This window comes from Adelges cooleyi, unplaced genomic scaffold (genome assembly GCF_023614345.1).
Source record: "Adelges cooleyi isolate 19-005CV unplaced genomic scaffold, UGA_ACOO_1.1 ACOO_flye_CR_arks_rails_tigmint_CR_PRNA_26, whole genome shotgun sequence".
Classification (NCBI taxonomy): Eukaryota; Metazoa; Arthropoda; class Insecta; order Hemiptera; family Adelgidae; genus Adelges; species Adelges cooleyi.
This window is the reverse complement of record NW_026095926.1, coordinates 404,173-428,645: the sequence shown is the minus strand read 5'-3', so window position 1 is coordinate 428,645 and position 24,473 is coordinate 404,173. Positions and strand designations below refer to the sequence as shown.

General features: G+C 32.8%; 1 protein-coding gene across 1 annotated transcript in view; it reads left to right on the top strand.

The window, feature by feature from the left end:
• LOC126837604 (uncharacterized) overlaps positions 1 to 21,473 on the top strand; it is a 41,406-nt gene extending 19,933 nt beyond the window's left edge. The window contains exon 2 of the mRNA XM_050571535.1: positions 21,084 to 21,473. Within this exon, the coding sequence (XP_050427492.1) occupies positions 21,084 to 21,473 (390 nt within the window). The remainder of the gene's footprint in view (positions 1 to 21,083) is intronic.
• Positions 21,474 to 24,473: the final 3,000 nt, after the last annotated feature.

Genomic DNA, 24,473 nt, shown 5'->3' with positions numbered 1-24,473 from the left:
GTTTAGAGCTTTCATTAGGTACATCTTGTTCCTAATTTATTATGATATTTAACGGGGTTCTTTTTACAAAACGTGTTCACTAATGATACTCTGGCTTGACGCAATGTATGATTATATGTATAACATTTTGACTTATTACAATCTTATAGTAAGGGAAATATTTCAAAGATTGGATAAATATTTTGTACAACGCTAACCAAAATTGTTTTTTACTACAGATAAATTTTACCCGGCTATAGAGTTTTTTAGTAGCATGTACGGTCTGCTATTATACAAATAACATTGCCATTTGCGTCATACTTTAGTAAAACGTTTTCTATGAAGTTTGAATAATATTTGTTAAATATTTTCCTACATAACATATAGGATAATACAGGGACAAGATAAATTTCTAGCGAAAAGAACTAAAGAAATAGTTGGCCCAACTAAAGATTACAGAAAGAAATGTGAATTACTTATTTCAACTACATATTTATTGTGACCCTTTAATAAACAGACTTTTAGTTGGACCTACTTTGTATATTGGGAGTAGTTACTTGTTTACCTAAGTTTAGAGCTTTCATTAGGTACATCTTGTTCCTAATTTATTTTGATAATTGAACGGGGTTCTTTTTAAAAAACTTGTTCACTAATGATACTCTGGCTTGACGCAATGTATGATTATATATTTAACATTTTGACTTATTACAATTATATAGTAGGGGAAATATTCAAAGATTGGATAAATATTTTGTACAACCCTAACCAAAATGGTTTTTTACTAAATATATTTTATCCGTCTCAGGTGTTTTTAAGAAATATGAACGGTCGTTTATTATACAAATATCATTGCTATTTGCGTCATACTATAATAAAACGTTTTCTAAGAGTTTTGAATATCTTCTGTTAAATATTGTCCATCTTAAAATATAGGATAATATAGGGACAAGATAAATTTCTAGCAAAAAGAACTAAATAAATAGTTGGCCCAACTAAAGATTACAGAAAGAAATGTGAATTACTTATTTCAACTACATGTTTATTGTGACCCTTTAATAAACAGACTTTTAGTTGGACCTAATTTGTATATTGGGAGTAGTTACTTGTTTACTTAAGTTTAGAGCTTTCATTAGGTACATCTTGTTCCTAATTTATTATGATATTTAACGGGGTTCTTTTTACAAAACGTGTTCACTAATGATACTCTGGCTTGACGCAATGTATGATTATATATATAACAATTTGACTTATTACAATCTTATAGTAAGGGAAATATTTCAAAGATTGGATAAATATTTTGTACAACGCTAACCAAAATTGTTTTTTACTACAGATAAATTTTACCCGGCTATAGAGTTTTTTAGTAGCATGTACGGTCTGCTATTATACAAATAACATTGCCATTTGCGTCATACTTTAGTAAAACGTTTTCTATGAAGTTTGAATAATATTTGTTAAATATTTTCCTACATAACATATAGGATAATACAGGGACAAGATAAATTTCTAGCGAAAAGAACTAAAGAAATAGTTGGCCCAACTAAAGATTACAGAAAGAAATGTTAATTAGTTATTTCAACAACAAATTTATATTGACCCTTTAATAAACAGACTTTTAGTTGGACCTACTTTGTATATTGGGAGTAGCTACTTGTTTACTTAAGTTTAGAGCTTTCATTAGGTACATCTTGTGCCTAATTTATTCTGATATTTAACGGGGTTCTTTTTACAAAACTTGTTCACTAATGATACTCTGGCTTGACGCAATGTATGATTATATATTTAACATTTTGACTTATTACAATCTTATAGTAAGGGAAATATTTCAAAGATTGGATAAATATTTTGTACAACGCTAACCAAAATTGTTTTTTACTAGAGATAAATTTTACCCGGCTTTAGAGTTTTTTAGTAGCATGTACGGTCTGCTATTATACAAATAACATTGCCATTTGCGTCATACTTTAATAAAACGTTTTCTATGAAATTTGAATAATATTTGTTAAATATTTTCCTACTTAACATATGGGATAATACAGGGACAAGATAAAATTCTAGCGGAAAGAACTAAAAAAAAATAGTTGGCCCAACTAATGATTACAGGACCAAATGTGAATTAGTTATTTCTACTTCAATATTGTTGGACCCTTTAATAAACAGACTTTTAGTTGAACCTACATAGTATTTTCGATGGAGTTACTTTTTTTTTAAATTTACAGCTCTAAGTAGGTACATCTTGTACTTAATATACTGTGATATTTGAATGGGTTTCTTTTTAAAAAACTTGTTCACTAATGATACTCTGGCTTGAGGATTTGTATAATAATATATGAAACATTTTTACTTATTACATTCTTATAGTAAGGGAAATATTTCAAAGATTGGATAAATATTTTGTACAACGCTAACCAAAATTGTTTTTTACTAGAGATATATTTTACCCGTCTCAGGTGTTTTTAAGCAATATGAACGGTCGTTTATTATGCAAATATCATTGATATTTGCGTCATTCTATAATAAAACGTTTACTATGAGTTTTGAATATCTTCTGTTAAATATTGTCCATCTTAAAATATGGGGTAGTGTAGGGACAAGATAAATTTCTAGCGAAAATAACTAAATAAATAGTTGGCCCAACTAATAATTACAGAAATAAATGTGAATTAGTTATTTCAACAACAAATTTATTGTGACTCTTTAATAAACAGACTTTTAGTTGGACCTACTTTGTATATTGGGAGTAGTTACTTGTTTACTTAAGTTTAGAGCTTTCATTAGGTACATCTTGTGCCTAATTTATATTGATATTTAACGGGGTTCTTTTTACATAACTTGTTCACTAATGATACTCTGGCTTGACGCAATGTATGATTATATATTAAACATTTTGACTTATTACAATCTTATGGTAAGGGAAATATTTTAAAGATTGGATAAATATTTTGTACAACGCTAACCAAAATTTTTTTTTACTAGAGATAAATTTTACCCGGCTTTAGAGTTTTTTAGTAGCATGTACGGTCTGCTATTATACAAATAACATTGCCATTTGCGTCATACTTTAATAAAACGTTTTCTATGAAGTTTGAAAAATATTTGTTAAATATTTTCCTACTTAACATATGGGATAATACAGGGACAAGATGAAATTCTAGCGGAAAGAACTAAAAAAAAATAGTTGGCCCAACTAATGATTACAGGACCAAATGTGAATTAGTTATTTCAACTACATGTTTATTGTGACCCTTTAATAAACAGACTTTTAGTTGGACCTACTTTGTATATTGGGAGTAGTTACTTGTTTACTTAAGTTTAGAGCTTTCATTAGGTACATCTTGTGCCTAATTTTTTTTGATATTTAACGGGGTTCTTTTTACAAAACTTGTTCACTTATGATACTCTAGCTTGACGCAATGTATGATTTTATATTTAACATTTTGACTTATTACAATTATATAGTAAGGGAAATATTCAAAGATTGGATAAATATTTTGTACAACGCTAACCAAAATTGTTTTTTACTAGAGATAAATTTTACCCGTTTTAGGTGTTTTTAAGCAATATGAACGGTCGTTTATTATACAAATATCATTGCTATTTGCGTCATACTATAATAAAACGTTTTCTTAGAGTTTTGAATATCTTTTGTTAATAATTGTTCATCTTAAAATATGGGGTAATATAGGGACAAGAAAAATTTCTAGCGAAAATAACTAATTAAATAGTTGGCCCAACTAATAATTACAGAAATAAATGTGAATTAGTTATTTCAACTACATGTTTATTGTGACCCTTTAATAAACAGACTTTTAGTTGGACCTTCTTTGTATATTGGGAGTAGTTACTTGTTTACCTAAGTTCGGAGCTTTCATTAGGTACATTTTGTGCCTAATTTTTTTTGATATTTAAACGGGGTTTTTTTTTTTAAAAACTTGTTCACTAATGATACTCTAGCTTGACGCAATGTATGATTATATATTTAACATTTTGACTTATTAAAATTCTATAGTAAGGGAAATATTTCAAAGATTGGAAAAAATATTTTGTACAACGCTAACCAAAATTGTTTTTTACTAGAGACATATTTTACCTGGCTATAGAGTTTTTTAGTAACATGTACGGTCTGTTATTATACAAATAACAATGTCATTTGCGTCATGCTTTAATAAAACGTTTTTTAGTTTTAAAAAAAGTTTTAATAATATTTGTTAATTATTTTCCTACTAACATATGGGATAATACAGGGACAGATAAAATTCTAATGGAAAGAACTTAATAAAAATAATTGGCCCAACTAATGATTACAGGACCAAATGTGAATTAGTTATATTTACTACAAATTTAATATGACCCTTTAATAAACTGACTATGAGTTGGACCTACTTAGTATTTTAGGAGGAGTTACTTATTTATTTAAATTTACAGCTCTGAAAAGGTACTACTTGTACTTAATATACTGTGATATTTGAATGGTTTTCTTTTTAAGAAACTTATTCACTAATGATACTCTGACTTGAGGATCTGTTTAGTAATATATTTAATATTTTGACTCATTATGATCTAATAATATGAGAAATATTCAAAGATTGGACAAATATTTTGAACAACGCTAATCAAAACTGTTTTTTACTAGAGATATATTTTACCCGGCTATAGTGTTTTTTAGAAACATAAACGGTCTGTTATTATACAAATAACATTGCCATTTGCGTCATACTTCAATATAACGTTTTCTACGGAGTTTAATTATTGTTTGTTAAATATTTTCCTACTTATTTAGCAGCTGTTACGGTTTATTCAACATTTTAAACACGTATTAATACATGTTCAAACACGTATTAAAACTTCTTTAATATACTCAGCAATTTTCAATAGGAAACGTTCAGCGTGCATATATTAATGTGCATTTTTCATTGATTTCACACTAAAATATTATAGTTTTCGCTAACTATGCTGCATTCCAACATATCATTGTGCATTATTATTGCTGTGCTTACAAACGTGGTGATAGGGCCAAAAAACTTTAATCAAAAAGAAATGAATGAGCTATTAGCCGAGCTGACCAAGATCAAACCACTTGATATGGGTTTCTTAGAAGCTTTCGTCATGCGTGAAAGACGGGTTAAGCATAATAGCGAGTACGAAACGTTGATAGATTACCTTAAAAATCATATTGAGCAAATTTACCAGCAGCTCGAGTGCAGTTATGCATTGTTTGCGAGGCGTTACATGCGATTAATCGGAGCAATCTTGTCGGACCCTATGGATTTGGTGAAAGAAGATGTTTTGGAAAAGGTTTTGTTCGACGACGAAGCTGCGGCAATGTTGGCCGCCTCCATAGATATGCCAAAAATAAATGCCGTTAAGAACACCATGTGGGCGTTCTGGTTGTTCGCGGACAGACTGCACAGGTTCTTAGATGCAACCAAAAAATGGGGTACGGTCGACAACAAAAACCATTCGGCCATATGGGCCGCTTACCGGGCCGTTCGCTCTGTGCTAGATCGGTTTTTGAATAGGGATCAGTGCATTTTCCACAAAGCTGAACGTAAATCAAGTGACTTGGGCCATTTAATCATCGAACTAAATGTGCCGAACAAGTCAGAACGGCTCGTAGGGTTCCTTCAGAATAATAAGAATGTGTTTGATAGACAAAAGTCAGAGAACGCTAATTTTGGTGTAAATACGTTCCGCCAACAACGAATTTCCATGACAACATTAAACCTAGACGGCTTACTTGGGATCCAAACATTTGTGGTGCACAGCAAGGGCGCTGAATTTTGGCAAACCATAGAAAGCAAGCTAAGTGATGTATACAACACTGCTATGGAATTGGGCACGACACTAACCCAACAGACCGAGTCAGTATGCATTTTTCAAAAAGAGTTAACCGATATCGCTAAAAAAGTTTCGCTTGGCGTTGACGTCAACATTTTCGAGTCATTTAAGGAATACACGTCTTCCGAAGAATGTCAACGCGTCGCTGAACTTGATAATATACAAAATGTCTAAACAATTATTATTATAAATGAAATACTTGTGAAGTCAATAAATTGCTATTAACCTATAGTCTTACGGATGTATGTGATTTTTGTTCTACAATTGTACATGTTACTACTATGTTTAGAGTTCAACCATCAGTGTAGAATAACGACATGTAGTTAAATAATAATATGTCTTGAGACAAGTCTTTTGAAAAATTTGAAAATTTGATAGGTATAAGGATTTCATTTTCAGAAGTATACGAGCATACACTTGTGCCGAGGATTAAAAATAAAATTGGGACGAGTACAATGGTAAGATGTTAATTGATTATAGTATATTTATTTCTTATTAAGGCAAGCTGAACCCAGCTATAGCTGTAATACATTAAATAGACATTAAAATAAAATATAAATATAAATGTGTTTAGAAAAAGAAAAAAGAATTAGTTATTTCAACTACAAATGTATTGTGAATTTTTTATAAACAGTCTTTTAGTTGGTCCTACTTAGTAGTTTAGGAGGAGTTACTTATTTACTTAAACTTATAGCTCTTACAAGGTACATCTTGTGCCTAAAATATTTTGATATTTGAACGGGTTTCTTTTTAAGAAACTTATTCATTAATGATACTCTGACTTGAGGATCTGTTTAGTAATATATTTAATATTTTGACTCATTATGATCTAATAATATGAGAAATATTCAAATATTGGATAAATAATTTGTAAAACGCAAACCAAAATTTTTTTTTTACTAGAGATAAATTTTACCCGGCAATAGTGTTTTTTAGAAAGATTAACGCTCTGTTATTATACAAATAACATGATAACAGAAACGAATGTGAATTAGTTATTTCAACTACAATTTTATTGTAACCCTTTAATAAACAGACTTTTAGTTGGACCTACTTTGTATTTTAGGAGGAGCTACTTATTTACTTAAAATTATTGATCTCACGAGGTACATCTTGTGCCTAAAGAATTTTGTTTTTTACAATCTAATAATATGGATAATATTTCAAAGATTGGATAAATATTTTGTACAACGCTAACCAATATTGTTTTTTACTAGAGATATATTTTACCCGTCTCAGGTGTTTTTTAGCAATATGAACGGTCGTTTATTATACAAATAATTCTGCCATTTGCGTCATACTTTAATAAAACGTTTTCCATGAATTTTGAATAAATTTGTTAAATATTGTTGTTTACAACGCGACCGCGTTGCTCGTTGCTGTAACCGGTTTTCTCTCCCTCCGTTTCTCCGTCCAATGCACACCTGTTAATCTTAATAATTCACTGCTACTGTACCTATTTGCTTTGCCTTCTAACACATACTGTATTATCACCCATATCATATCTTGTTTTTTTTTGTATGCATGTTCGTTCTGTTCTGGTCTTGTGTGTGCATGTTGTTACTACACACTCAAGAAAAATATAAATCGGTTTTGTTTTTATTTATATCAAATCTCTCTTTATTTTTCTTGCCATTACGGCCGTTAAACTGTGCAGACAACGGCGTAAATATCTGTAACAGCACATTGTACACAAACGGTGTATTGTATTTGACCCCGTGACATTGCGTCCGGGTTAGCCCAAGTCTCAGGCGACAGTGCGTCGTGTTGCTACTCCTGTTGGCCGCCCTGGTCCCATAATTAACCTGTGCCAGCTCCGTCTCGAGTTGAACCAAGCACGTTAGGTTGCCTATCCATGTCGGAGTTAGGCGCTTTGGGTGCGTGCCTGATTGGTTGCCCATTTATCCCGCCACCAGGGGCAAGGGTAATTTTTTTGTCGAGTCGATCTCAACTCTTCCACATACCGTTTGTTTTCGCAATAATTGTCCTTCTTAAAATATGGGATAATATAGGGACAAGATAAATTTCTATCGAAAAGAACTAAATAAATAGTTGGGCCAACTAAAGATTACAGGAACAAATGTGAATTAATTATTTCAACTACAAATTTGTTGTGACTCTTTAATAAACACTTTTTTAGTTGGACCAACTTTGTATTTTAGGAGGAGTTACTTATTTATTTAAATTTACAGCTATCATAAGGTACATCTTGTGCCTAATAATTTTGACATTTGAACGGGTTTCTATTTCAAAAACGTATTCATCGATGATACTCTAACTTGAGGTTATGTACGATTATATATTAAATATTTTGACTTATTACGATCTAATAGTATGGGAGTTTCTGTTATGTTAAGTTTACTTGTTTTTTATTATATTTAGCAAATTTTCTAAGTACGCGATATTAAAGATAAAGTCCTATAATTAGCGCATTCTGTCGCATAACCTTATTTGGAATTGTGACTAGCTTACTAATCGTAAAATCATTTGGTATATTTCCTGTAGTATAACATATTGTAACTTTTCATAGATAATTTTCTTGACTTTTTCATCGGCATTCTTCAATAGTTTGCTTATCATTAAATCAGGTCCTGCTGCCTTGTTGTATTTAAGTTGTTCCAATGCAATGTCAAATTCCCTCCTAATGATCGATGGTCCTTTAAAGTCTGTTTCTACTTCATCTTCTTGTTCGATGTAATCAGTCTCTTCCGTCATGCATTCTCCATTATATAACTCTTCGATATACTGTTTCCATCTATCGCTTATATCTTCCGTATCAGTTAATAGTTCACCCCCTTTTTTTTAACTATGCTGCTTTTTGTCCTATTTTGAAACGATATTGATTTAACTATAAAATATGGTTTATCCATCTTACCTTTACTTATCTTGTCCTCAATTTCTTTTGCGATGTCTTTCATCCATATTTCCTTTGCTTCTCTACATTTTGTTGCTATATAGTTTCTTGGTTTTTGGTATTGTTGATAATTTCCTTTTTTCTTATAATTGTTTCTTTCTTTGATCAAATCCAGTAACTGTTGTGTTATCCACGGTTTCCTAGGAATCAATTTTTCACTTTTCAAAGTTGTGTTGGCTGCATTTAATATACCTTCTTTTTTTTAATTCCAATCATTACGACGATCTATTTTTTTTTATTTTTACATTTTCCTTTGTGCTATTGGCGAACAGTTCTTTTATTTCTTTTATTCGTCAAATTCTGAAGATTCTACTTTAATGGGTTTTTACTTCTTACTCGATGCTTCCTATTCTTTGAACATTTTAACGAACATTTAGCTATCACTAATTTGTGATCACTGTCAATTCCCACACCTGGGTAGCTATGACACGATTTCATTAAGTTGTTGAAACTAGATTTTGTTAAGATATAGTCTACTTGGTATCGGTTTGTCTATCCCGGAGAGATCCACGTGTACCTCCTTCTTTTTAGTACTTCGAACATTGTGTTTTGAGCTACTAAATTGTACTGATTGCAGAAATCAATTAATCTTTCTCCCCTTTCATTCCTGGATCCTAAACCGAACTTCCCTGATCCCCTGTCAAAATAATCTTCGCCGATTATTTCATTAAAATCTCCCATAATTACTAATCTATCGTCTGTCCTAGTAAGTTTCAAGGTATCTTTAATTTGCTCGTACATACTTTCTAATTCTTCTTCTGTGCTATTTGATGTTGGGAAATAAACTTGCAGTATTATTAAACTACCTGTCTGAGTTTTTATCTTTATAAACAATATTCTATCATTCATATGTAGAGTGTTAACAATATTCTCTGCCCGTTTTTGCTTCATTAATATAGCTACACCTGCAGGGGTGGAGGTATAAATATTATGTAAACGATTTAATTAAGTTTTGCAATAATTATACCTTCATAGAGCCATGTCTCAGTGAGTACAAAAATGTGATAGGACAAAAGAATAAAGTTGAAATACAAATTGAATAATTTTGTTCTGAGGCCTCTAACATTCTGATATTATAGAGCAAGATTATACATACAAATATTTAATCGTGTATGGTAAATTTTAGAAAATTTATCTTTCAATAAATAAAAGTCTTGGATAAACTTATCTAATGATTAATTAACATTATTACTAATAATACATTTAACAGTATTAAAATTATTATAATCATGCAAACCCGAGGATGACATTATTAAGTATGAAGTTGTGAATGTATTAGATGTTGACTTGCAGCTAGATTGTCGATCAGCAACTAGGAATGATTGGGTGTATGATGTCGTGGCACATTCTCGTTTTGTGACATGGATGATCCAACTTGTGGTGAGCCATTTTGCAATATAACCCGTAATCCAACTTCCCCATTTTTGGATCGTCGGTCAATTTCAGCATAACATGAGCGAAACAATTCGCGCTGTAAAGGAGCTTTATCACTCACTATTCGAAACCCTTCTCTAAAGATAGTGCCAGAACGCTTTGATGTGTTGAATAGTGCTAAAAAATTGGCCGCTGTTTCTTTACAATCTAATATGATCTATAGAGGACGTGCAGAATCACCGGACGCTTTTTAGAGGAGGACTAGTTTTAAAATGTGAGGATTGACGTCACCAAGAGACTCTAGAATGTTAATAATAGTTGATCTGACATGGGTAATTCTTTGTGGAACCAAAGTCGCTGTGGATTCATGAACCCCATTGTCCATGTTTCGGTTTAATTGGAGTATCAAGTTTTGGTGATATACTAAAAATTCAGATGAAGATTACCCATACACCTAAAAAAACTCGAATAGGCAACAATAGAGAGATGTATGCCAAGTGAAAATGACAACAGGCGCCTTGATAAGTACCTTACGCCTTGAGCAGTTTGAATAGGCCACATAATTTTCGGTGCAAAAATAGTCGCCACAGATGTGTCCTTAACACGTGCCGAAAACAAAATGGAAATAGCGCGGAATGAGATAGCGAGTGTGTCGTTATGGGACTTCAATCACCAAAAAAATGTACTAAAATGTATTTACCTAATAACTTCGTACATTCTTTAACAGCTGTTACAGTTTATTCAACATTTTGAACTCGTATAATCTTACGGTATCAAGTGCTTACGTTGAAAATATCAAGTTCATATTAAACTTTTTTAATATACTCAACAATTTTCAATAGGAAACGTTCAGTGTTAATATATGTACCATTTTCATTGATACTACACTAAAATATTATAGTTCTCGCTAAAATTGTAGATTATGTTGCATTCCAACATGAAATCATTTTGTATTATTAATGCTGTGCTTACAAATGCGGTGATAGGGCCAAAAAACTCTAATAAACAAGAAATGGACAAGGTAATAGCCGAGCTGAACACGATCAGACAACTCGATATGGGTTTCTTGGACGCTTTCGTCATGTATAATAGACAAGCGTACGAAAAGTTGATAGCTTACAGGAAAAAACATGTCAAGCACGAGTGTACAGCACCAGCAGCTCGAGTGTAGTTATGCGTTGTTCGCGATGCGTTACATGCAAATAGTCCAAGTAATATTTGCGGACCTAATATATTTGGCGAAAGAAGACGTTTTGGAAAAGGTTTTGTTCGACGACGAAGCTGCGGCTATGTTGGCCGCCTCCATAGATATGCCAAATATAAACGGCGTTCAGAACACCGTGTGGGCGTTCTGGTTGTTCGCGGACAGACTGCACAGGTTCTTACATGCAACCAAAGAATCGGGTAAGGTCGACAACCAAAGCCATTCGGCCATTTTTGCCGCTCACCAGGTCATTTGCCATGTGCTAGATCGATTTTTGAAAACGTATCGGTGCACATTCCACAATACTGTAGGTAAGTTAAACCACTTGACCGAACTAATCATTCAAATAACAAACGAGGCGGACAAATCAAAACGCCTCGTAAGTTTGCTTGTGGAAAATAAGAAAGTGTTTGATAGACAAAAGTCGGCCAACGCTCATTTTGGTGTACATACTGAACGCCAACAACGAATTTCCGTGACAACGTTAAACCTTAGAAAGCAAGCTAAGTCATGTGTACAACACCGCTATGGCATTGGACACGACATTAAGCAAAAAGACCGAGGCAGTATGCGTTTTTCAAAAAGAGTTAACCGGTATCGCTAAAAATGTTTCGCTTGACGTTGACTTAAAAATCGTCGAGTCATTAAAGAAATACACGTCTTCCGAAGAACGCAGACACATCGCTGGATTGGAAAATGTACAAATGGTCTAAACAATTATTATTATAAATGAAATACTTGTAAAGTCAATAAATTGCTCTTAACCTATAGTCTTACGTGTATGTGATTCTTGTTCTACAAGTGTACATGTAACGAGGTACTATGTTTAGCATGCAGCATTAAATGCGTATACTTTAGGTCTGATGGTTTATGGGAAATTTAAAAGTTTAGAAGACCGAGGAGCAGTTAAATATTAATATGTCTCGAGACAAGTCTTTTGAGAATTTGGAAAACGTGATAGGTATAGTGATTTCGTTTTCAGAAGTATACAGACATGATGTGTCAAGGGTTAAAAATTGGAATGAGTACAATGGTATAAGATGGGTCGTATGATTAATTTTAATAGATAATATTATATTTGTTTCTTACTAGAGCGAGCTTAGTCCACACATATTTTATGGTGATTTAATAAATGTATAATATAAATTTAAAATACAAAAAGTAGCTACAGGACTTTAAGGGCGACAGTTATTTTAAAATGTGCTGTCTCAAAGACTGCTTATCAATGTAAATCGTATGAAGCAGTTCCAGATCTAGGATTTTTTTTATTCTGTGCATCAAATACCTTTATTATATTTTGACTGTTTTAATGAATTTTTTACTATAACTCATTTTTATAAACGTATTACTTACTTAAAATAATGGATGAAATTCAAAGTCAATTTTTAATTTTTAGGATTACCAATAGCTTTTATTTAGGTCACTTTAGTTTATTTTTGTATAGCTATACCTAATCTATTTAGTACCAAATTTATTTACTTTTGTTCACAAAAACCGATGAGTTTGTATGATTAAAAATAAAACAAACACCAAATCTGATGAGAACCGTAGATAAGCCATGCCGTCGTTACACCTCGTTAATGTTGTACTCATTTTTTTTTAATTCAAACAATGCGATTTTGGATTTTAATCTACCATAATTGGCGAGATAATACGAGATAATAATATATTGATATAGAATATAGATAGGTTTGTGTAAGTTAGAAAGTTAACGAAAAATCGCTGTTATATATATATATATATATATTTACACTTATATATATATATATAAAGGTAACAACAATTTAAAAGTATACAAAATAAAATTTAAAGCAAGAAATTATAATTATTTTAGTTTAAAGCGCGCATAAATCTGACTAAGGGATCATTCAGTAAGAAATTAGAACGGAATGAAGGTATATGAAATGTCTCATGAGATCTGGTATGAGCCTGGGGGACCCTTAGGCCTATACATTTAAGGAGACGTTATGAATCAATTTTACCAAGAAGTAGGTTAATTAAAAAGTTTTGATTAGTCCTAAGTCTCTTGTGTGGGAGACCCTTTTTATAGGTACACCATTAAGGAAAACAACATGACTAACGAGTTCCCGTGATCTAGAAAATGACATTATTTTACATTTGTCGGTGTTAAGATTCAGGCCCACAGCTTGACACCAGTTAGCAAAGCTATCAATTTCTGTTTGAAAAACAAGACTGTCATTTGTGGAAGAGATTCGAGTGAAAACTTTGGTATCATCAGCGAAGAGTAGAATTTATACGACAAGAGGAGATATTATCAATTACAGTATCTATAAACATATTAAATAGTAATGGGGATAAGTGTCTACCTTGGAGGACTCCAGATGTTACTTCGAACTTTCTAGAAGAAACCCCAAAAAAATGTACAAATTACTACCTGTCAGCCATATAATATTGTAACCACGACAAAAGTGGATTACCAATACCTAACTTATCCAAGATATAAATAAGAGAATTATGATCAACCGAATCCAATGCCTTCAAAAAGTCAGCGAAGACTGTGTCAACTTGCGCTCTATCGCCAAAAGCATCCCGGATAAAACAAGAAAAATCTAAGGAACTAGTTATAGTGGAACGCCCGGGGAAGAAGCCATGTTGATTAACTGATAGTATAGGGAAGAGAGACCGCTCTATACGTCTAAGTACCATTTGTTCATAAAGCTTAGGAATGAATAGAAGATTAGATACCGGTCTATATCTATAATTAGTAACTAATGTAGGATCACTGATTTTTAAGATTGGGGTTATTCGACTAATTTTCGAGATTGGTGGAAAATTACCTTCCCTTAAAGATTTGTTAAAAATGATACAGATTGGAGAACTGAGAACATCACGACATTTGAAGAGTAAAGAAGCAGGAATACCATCAGGGCAGCAGGAATATAATCAATGTTGATTTCCAAAAGATTTCAAGATATGCCTGTTGTTTTTAATACACAACATCAATGCAAAATAAAGAATTATCATAGTATAAAATCACATACACTCAGTTGTATTCATACTCTGTCCGCCGCGACTAATCTATTTATATAATGATTAGTTTGTTTAAATTTTTAAAACAACTGCCGCCCGGATCCCACACATTAAGAGTATAGAGATTATAATTTTTTTTATAACGTCTGATGACGCATACAAACACTGAATGGGCATCTATACATGTATATTATAAATCTACTGTAGCCACGCCATAGACTTACACCAAAGTGTTTGTTCGTTTTTGCAAACGATTAAGTTGTGATATGGGTTGCGGGGTGTCTGCGTTCCTCCCCCGACGTCGAGGGATAGAACATGTGTCTTACCATATTTATATATGATCAACCAAGAGTTGTGTCATCCGACTGATGTCCTCTTCAACCATAGCTTTCGAGCGTAAGTTCACACTATGCAAGGTTAGGCTCACAAAAGGTATGTGATTACCTGGTATATGATTCTATAGGTATAGTTTATCACCGTGGCCGCAGCCGGAACTGGTAGAGATACAGTAATGTTGTGCGTGATCCTCGCATTTTTTGGTCATTCTTGAAACAATAATTTGTTTTATGGTAAGTACATGAATGGAGGGGATAGACGAATGATAATTTACATATATGACATTATCACAGTGACTTTATGATAACAAACACGTCATTTTAGCAATTGACGTGTATTTTCGTTTTTTGTAACAGTTAAATAAAACTGCAGTGTACAATTGTATTGTCATTCGCATCAATTAACTAAAATTGACTTGCACTTTATGCACTTTTGTAACGTCATTGTTTAAAAATAAATGCGGTTTGACGTCACCTGTGATAACAATAGAATACCAATTGCTATCACAACAGTCGGCGAAGTCCTTTGATGTCTAGAACAATAGGTTGTGATAAAAATGCACTTGTTTACGTCACTGACCTTGACTTTGAATTATAACAATAGTGACGTCTTTCTATTGTGTCCCAGAACCGGCGTCATCATTCCATTTTATCCCAGAACCGGCATTTTATAGACTACTCTTTAATAAAACATTTTCCATGAACTTTAAATAATATATTTTAAATATTGTCCTACTTGAAATATGAGATAATAAGAGGACAAGTGTAATGAACTGTAGAGTTCAATACAAACACTATCTTAACAGTATACGAAATATAGTAATTAAATGATTTAGACTTTAGTAAAACAAATAAACTGCCAAGATAGATTTGATTCAATTTAATATAACACTTTTATAAATATGTTTTTTGGTATGTCTTCCTCATGTACTTTTATTTGATAAAATCCCTGTGCGAAATCAAGGGTAGTAAAATAACGAGAACTCCCTAGATTATCTAGAATTTCGGTAATGTTAGGGAGTGGAAAGGCTAAATTTTCTGTGAATTCATTAAGTTTCCGGAAATCTACACAAATTCGAAGTTTTTGTTCTCCCGTCCGGTCTGCCTTTTTTTTTATCGCGATGATTGGAAAATTCCAGGGTGAGTTTGAATCGCGAATAATATTGTTTCTTTTCATTTCGACTATTTGTTTATCTATTTCGGCTTGAAACGCCTGTGGAAGGCGGTACGGTTTTACGTTTATTGGTTTCGTGAGATTGGGAGTGGGGATTCTATGAGTAATTACGTCTGTTGCTTGTAATATATCGCCCTCAAGAAAGAAAACTTCCGAGTATTTAAAACAGATATCGAGTAATTTTTCCCGTTCGTCATCAAGTAGATGATCTGTTATAATAAGCTTGGCGAGCGCTTCTAACCTACTGGCCCCACTTAATTTTTCCCTGATAGACATGATATTACTTGAGTCATCATATTGGTCTGGTGTAGTATTATCATTTACCTTGTTATTATCGTACGGCCCCCAGATTAAATTATTCATTTCAATATTTTCTACGAAAGCCGGTTGTTCGCCTATGTTTATAATATTTGCTACCGTGTGTTGCCCTTTGATTGGACTTACGCTATTTGCGATAATTACATCGTCGCTTAACTCTATTTTTTCAATGTAAATGTTATCAGCCTGAATTGGCTTTTCTACTTTAATACATACTAGGCAGTTAGAGCGCTGTGGAATAATTAAATGTGACGAGTTAAGTTCTTCTGTACCCGTAGGAATAATTAATAAGTCGCGATTTAGATCAATAATGGCTTTGTTTTTTTTTAAAAATGAATTACCCAGAATGCCATCTTGTCTTATTTTAAAATCGTTATCTACTACATTGAACTTTATTTTTAAGGTACTGTTATTAATCAGAATGTCTAAAATTGTTGTTCCGATTGTGCTTACGCGCGTTGCCGATATTCCCTGTAGTTGCCGTTTTTCATCTTCGTTTATGATAAGATCGTCTTTTAGCGAGTCTATTTTAATAATGTTCATTTGCGCGCCACTATCTATCAAAAATTTAGCTGATGCATTAATAAAAGAATTAGATTTACATATTATATGTTCGTCTATTATTTCTGTAACTACTCGCACGTTATTTTTAATTTCCTGTACTGATCGGTTTGAGCCCGAGGTGCCTTCGTCACCATTATCGTTCGAATTATCATTTTTCTTTTTTCGTTAAAAATGCGTTTCCTGCAGAATTTAATTTCGTGGTTAGGCTTCTTACAATAAGCACACGTTTTAATGTTATCTTTATTTTCCCGTTTAATATTTGTACTCCTATTATATGCTGGGTTAGTAAATTTTGGTAAGTTCTCTTCTTTTGTCCTACATTCTCCTTGGACGTGACCTTCACGGTTGCATCGATAGCAGCGGATATTCTTTTTATCCCTATCATTATCTTTAGAATTTTTTGTATACTTATTATTGTTATTTTTATATTTATTTGCGCCGTTATTGTAAAAATTGCGCGGCTCAACACTTTTTTCTTCTTCTACAGCAATGGAAATGGCTCCTTCCAGAGTTGTAGGATTACGCGCTTTTAAAATAATTCTTAAATTTGAATTTATGCCATTTATAAAAACTGAAAGCGCATGAGATTTTATTGTTTCTGCTATCGCGTTTCTTTCTATGCTCGTTTTGTCTATAGTAGATGCTTGTATTAATTTTTGATATGTTTCCTCAACTCGAGAAAAATAAGTTTGCGCGCTTTCTTTATATCCTTGCCTTAATGAACTGAGTTGCGCTTGTAAGAATGTGATGGAATGAGTAGCGCCAAAATTTTCGCGCAATATTTTAAGAAGATCATTAATTGTTTTAACATCACGGTACCTAATAACTTCGAAAGCTCTACCTGATAATTGAGTTTTAATAACCTCAATAAGTTTTAATTTATATATCGGGTCTATATTATCCATGATAAATTTAAATCTAGATTCAAAACATGTTAATTCTGATTCTGACCCCCCAGAAAAATGTGGTACCATTTTAATGGCTGAATTTAAAGTTAGTAAAGCATCGTTAGCCATGTTGGTCTTGGTTCCTAGTATATTTTTTAACCTAATCACCAACTGGTCTGGGTCGTATTCAACTACCTTCCAACTATCACTATCGGACATAAGCTATATAAATCCAATGACTTACAATAATAAAGCGTTCGACATGATTTTTGTGGCTGGTATACACGACTTGACACTCTGGTTGTTGGTGGACAGCTTGGCTGTGTGGCTGGGCTGCTTGGCTGGGCTGCTTGGCTGGGCGGATTGGCTGCTTGGCTAGGCTGCTTGGCTGGGCGGCTCGGCTGGACAACGCTGTGTACCGGAACTTGAATGAAGTTTGATAGGTAGAAAAAAAAGAACCTCAAAATGGTCTTTTTGGATGGGCAGTGTAAGCTCCTGGACGATCCTGGATACTTACAGTGTAGCACGGCTTTCGAAAAGTCCTTGACTTTTCCTAACGAATATTTTTTTTTGACGTTCAAAAAAAAAATTCAAGCCGTTAACTTCTTCTGACACCAAATATGTAATGAACTGTAGAGTTCAATACAAACACTATCTTAACAGTATACGAAATATAGTAATTAAATGATTTAGACTTTAGTAAAACAAATAAACTGCCAAGATAGATTTGATTCAATTTAATATAACACTTTTATAAACAGTACTTGCACGGGTAAAACAAGTAAGAGCAATTGAATACATACTCGCTGTTTCATTGGGGTTTTATAGTACAAGAATGCAAGCTAGCATATCCTAATACTTGTGGTAAACAAGTATTAACAACGTCATTTACATAGAATTGAGTACAATGATAAAATGCTTAAATGCTAACTAAGTCTTACATCTTAATTAAAATCTACCCAAAACAACAGTAAGCAATAATGTTTTACACGTGCCATGGTCAATATTGTATCTCAAGGAGATCTGACCATTACACAAGATACATTTCTAGTGGAAAGAACCAAATAGAAAGTTAGCCCAACTAATGATTACAAGAACAAATGTGAATTAGTTATTTCAACTACATGTTTATTGTGATCCTTTAATAAACAGACTTTTAGTTGGACCTACTTTGTATTTTAGGAGGAATTACTTATTTACTTAAATTTACAGCTCTGAAAAGGTACATCTTGTGCCTAATATACTTTGATATTTGAACGGGTTGCTTTTTAAGAAACTTATTTATTAATGATACTCTGACTTGAGGATCTGTATAATAATATATTTAATATTTTAACTCGTTATGATCTAATATTATGAGAAATATTCAAAGATTGGACAAATATTTTGTACAACGCTAACCAAAATTGTTTTTAACTAGAGATATATTTTACCCGGTTATAGTGTTTTTTAGAAACATGAACGGTCTGTTACTATACAAATAACATTGCCATTTGCGACAAACTTTAATAAAACGTTTTCTATAAAGTTTAAATAATATTTGTAAAATATTTTCCTACTTAACATATGGGAGAATACAGGAACAAGATAAAATTCAAGCGAAAAGAACTAAATAAATAGTTGGCTCAACTAATGATGACAGGACCAAATGTGAATTAGTTTTTTTAAAAACAAATTTGTTGTGACCCTTTAATAAACGGACTTGAAGTTTGACCAACTTAGTATTTTAGGAGAAGTAACTTATTTATTTAAATTTACAGCTCTGAAAAGGTACATCTTGTACTTCATATACTTTGATATTTGAATGGGTTTCTTTTTATGAAACTTATTCATTAATGACACTCTGACTTGAGGATCTGTATAATAATATATTTAATATTTTGACTCATTACGATCTAATAATATGAGAAATATTCAAAGATTGGACAAATTTTTTTTACAACGCTAACCAAAATTGTTTTTTAATAGAGATATATTTTACCCGGCTGTAGTGTTTTTTAGAAACATGAATGGTCTGTCATTATACAAATAACATTGCCATTTGCGACATACTTTAATAAAACGTTTTCTATGAAGTTTGAATAATATTTGTAAAATATTTTCCTACTTAACATATGGGATAATACAGGGACAAGATACAATTCTAGCGGAAAGAACTAAATAAAAATAATTGGCCCAACTAATGATTACAGTACCAAATGTGAATTAGTTATATCTGCTAAAAATTTAATGTGACCCTTTAATAAACCGACTTTGAGTTGGACCTACTTAGTATTTTGGGAGGAGTTACTTATTTATTTAAATTTACAGCTCTCAAAAGGTACATCTTGTACTTTATATACTTTTAAATTTGTACGAGTTTCTTTTTAAGAAACTTATTCAAAAACGATACTCTGACTTGAGGCAATGTATAATTATATATTTAACATTTTGACTTATTACAATCTTATAATAAGGGAAATATTTCAAAGGTTGGACAAATATTTTGTACAACGCTAACCAAAATTATTTTTTACTTAAGATATATTTTACCCGGCGCTATAGTGTTTTTTAGCAATATGAACGGTTGTTTATTATACATATAACATTGCCATTTTCGTCATACTTTAATAAAACGTTTTCTATGGAGTTTGAATAATATTTGTTAAATATTTTCCTACTTATTTAGCAGCTGTTACGGTTTATTTAACATTTTGAACACGTATTTATACATTTTCAAACACGTATGAAAACCTCTTTAATAGATTTGACAATTTTAATAGGAAACGTTCAGCGTTAATGTATGTACCTTTTTCATTGATATCACACTAAAATATTATAGTTTTCGCTAACTATGTTGCATTCCAACATATCATTGTGTATTATTATTGCTGTGCTTACAAACGCGGTTATAGGGCCACGAAACTTTAATAGAGAAGACACGGAGGTGGTCTTAGCCGAGCTGAACGAGATTAAACAACTCGATATGGGTTTCGTAAAAGATTTCGTCATGCATGAAAGACGGGTAAGGAATGGTAGAGTGTACGAAAGGATGATAGATTACTCGACAAATCATATTAAGCATATTTACCAGCAGCTCGAGTGCAGTTATGCATTGTTTGCGATGCGTTACATGCGATTAATCAAAGCAATCTTGGCGGACCCCATGGATTTGGTGAAAGAAGACGTTTTGGAAAAGGTTTTGTTCGACGACGAAGCTGCGGCAATGTTGGCCACCTCTATAGATATGCCAAAAATAAATGCCGTTAAGAACACCATGTGGGCGTTCTGGTTGTTTGCGGACAGACTGCACAGGTTCTTAGATGAAACCAAAAAAATTGGAACTGTCGACAAGAAAAACCATTCGGCCATCTTAGCCGCTCACCGGACCGTTAGCGATGTGCTAGATCGGTTTTTGAATAGGGATCAGTGCGTTTTCCACGAAGCTGAAATTAAATCAAATGAGTTGGCCCAACTAATCGCTGAACTAAATGTGCCGAACAAATCAAAACAGTTCGTATGGTACCTTTTGAATAATAAGCACGTGTTTGATAGACAAAAGTCGGCCAACGCTCTTTTTGGGGTAAATACGTTCCGCCAACAACGAATTTCCATGACAACGTTAAACCTAGACGGCTTACTTGGGATCCAAACATTTGTGGTGCGCAGCAAGGGCGCTGAATTTTGGCAAGCCATAGAAAGCAAGATAAGTGATGTATACAACACTGCTATGGAATTGGGCACGACACTAACCCAACAGACCGAGTCAGTATGCATTTTTCAAAAAGAGTTAACCGATATCGCTAAAAAAGTTTCGCTTGGCGTTGACATCAAAATCTTCGAGTCATTTAAGGAATACACGTCTTCCGAAGAATGTCAACGCGTCGCTGAACTTGATAATATACAAAATGTCTAAACAATTATTATTATAAATGAAATACTTGTGAAGTCAATAAAGTGCTAATAACCTATAGTCTTACGGGTGTATGTGATTTTTGTTCTACAATTGTATATGTTAATACTATGTTTAGAGTTCAACCATCAGTGTAGAATAATGACATGTAGTTAAATAATAATATGTCTTGAGACAAGACTTTTGAAAAATTAGAAAACTTGATAGGTATAAGGATTTTATTTTCAGAAGTATACGAGCATACACTTGTGCCGAGGTTAAAAATAAAATTGGGACGAGTACAATGGTAAGATGTTAATTGATTATAGTATATTTATTTCTTATTAGGACAAGCTGAACCCACACATATTTAAAGCACACAAAGCAGCTTCAGGTTTTTAAGCGTAACCGGAATATTAAAAGGCGCTGTCTCGCAAATCTTTTATCAATGTAAATCTAATAAGGCTTCTTAGCACTGTCCAGTTTCAGATATGGGACATTTTTTATTCAATGCATCAAATACATATATTATTCTATAAAAAACTCGAGACACTTATGGTTATAATTATATAAAATATACTTAATAATATAATATAATAGATAAATTAGTTTACATCAATATTTTTAATTTAACCATGAATGTTAAAACGGCCCGTTACACGAATTTTTACAACTGAAAATGATTCTTATTATCGTGTCCGGCGCTGGGCTTTATTGATATTAATAAAAGATGACATACATTAGTAAAGGAAAACACAAAAAAAAAAAAAAAAATACAAATGTGTTTAGAAAAAGAAAAAAGAATTAGTTATTTCTACTACAAATGTATTGTGACCTTTTTATAAACAGACTTTTAGTTGGTCCTACTTAGTAGTTTAGGAGGAGTTACTTTTTTACTTAAACTTATTGCTCTCACGAGGTACATCTTGTGCCTAAAGAATTTTGTTTTTTACAATCTAATAATATGGGAAATATTTCAAAGATTGGATAAATATTTTGTACAACGCTAACCAAAATTGTTTTTTACTAGAGATATATTTTACCCGTCTTAGGTGTTTTTTAGCAATATGAACGGTCGTTTATCTTACAAATAACATTGCCATTTGCGTCATACTTTAATAAAACTTTTTCCATGAATTTTGAATAATTTTTGTTAAATATTGTTGTTTACAACGCGACCGCGTTGCTCGTTGCCGTAACCGGTTTTCTCTCCCTCTGTTTCTCCGTCCAATGCGTCGCACACCAGTTAATCTTAATAATTCACTACACTGTACCTATTCTCTTTGCCTTCTAAAACATACTGTATTATCACCCATATTGTATCTTGTTTTTTTTTTGTATATATGTTCGTTCTGTTCTAGTCTTGTGTGTGCACGTTGTTACTACACACTCAAGAAAAATATAAATCGTTTTTGTTTTCATTTATATCAAATCTCTCTTTATTTTTCTTGCCGTTACGGCCGTTAAACTGTGCAGACAACGGCGTAAATATCTGTAACAGCACATTGTACACAAACGGTGTATTGTATTTGACCCCGTGACATTGCGTCCGGGTTAGCCCAAGTCTCAGTCGACAGTGCGTCGATCCCGGGACTCCAATTCGCCCCGTTCGAGTGAGTACCCTGATTGTTTGTAGCTAATCCTGGTGGCCGCCACTACGCCCGAGGTCCAGTTTGGTGCTGTAATCCCGCGTAGGTCCGCCAGCAACTGTGCGTTGTGTGAGAGGCCGCCTAGGTCGTCCAGTTCCCAGTCACCCGGCAGCGCAATCAGCAACAAGACCAGCAGCTCACCGTCCACAAAAAAAACTTAAGTTATCGTTAAGGTCCCTATTGTAGTTGTACCCTGTGGTCATTGCACCAAAACCGAACCGGCCACAGGGCCCCCTGGTCCCATAATTAACCTGTACGATCTTCTTTCCCAGTGTATAAATTCATTCCCGTTCCTTCACTTTCCTCTCTCTCTACCAAGCCGACATCGTGGTCGCAGCGCGGGCTCCGTCTCGAGCAGGACCAAGCACGTTAGGTTGCCTATCCATTTCCGAGTTAGGCGCATTGGGTGCGTGCCTGATTGGTTGCCGATTCATCGCACCATCAGGAACAAGGGTATTTTTTTTTGTCGAGTCGATCTCAACTCTTCCACATACCGTTTGTTTTCGCGACAATTGTCCTTCTTAAAATATGGGATTATATAGGGACAAGATAAATTTCTAGTGAAAAGAACTAAATAACAAATGTGAATTAGTTATATCTACTACAAATTTAATGTGACCCTTTAATAAACCGACTTTGAGTTGGACCTACTTAGTATTTTAGGAGGAGTTACTTATTTATTTAAATTTACAGCTCTGAAAAGGTACATCTTGTACCTGTACACTTTGTTTTTGATAAAAATGAAATTGTTTGAATTACTTGTTTTACTTTGATATTATGGATTTTTGACAACTTCAAAATCATTGAATTAAATCATTTTTGAAATATATTTTGGCGGCGTTTAGGCTAACGTACACCCGATTTTTTTGAGTACTAAATATTGGTATTAATATTTAAACAATCAAAAGATAACATTTTGGATACAATGTCATATCTCATTTTGAAAATAATAATGTGAAAAAAGTTATAGCTATTTTAAAAAAGTAAAAAATTGGTATTTACTAGTTTAATAATATGCTAAATACTATAGGTTTATCAAATAAAAGCATATGACATTCTCTACAATATATTGTCATGTTTCTTTTTTGTTAATGTAGTTTTGCTCTAAATCAACATGAAGCGAGTCCTGCTTAAGTATAATTTGTACTTATAAGACTATTGTATAATAGATTGACAGAGTGACAGGCTTCCCGGTGGAGGAACTTATACAGATTTAATTAAATATATTATTTACATTTTTTTTCTATTGAATTAACAGGTCACAAAACCACCCCTTCTTAATCTTTTTTGGGGTTCCGTTTTTTTAATAAATATTGTCACTCGATATTTTAGATGGACAAGATTCGAGCAATGCGCTCTTTTCAAATTCTGGTTT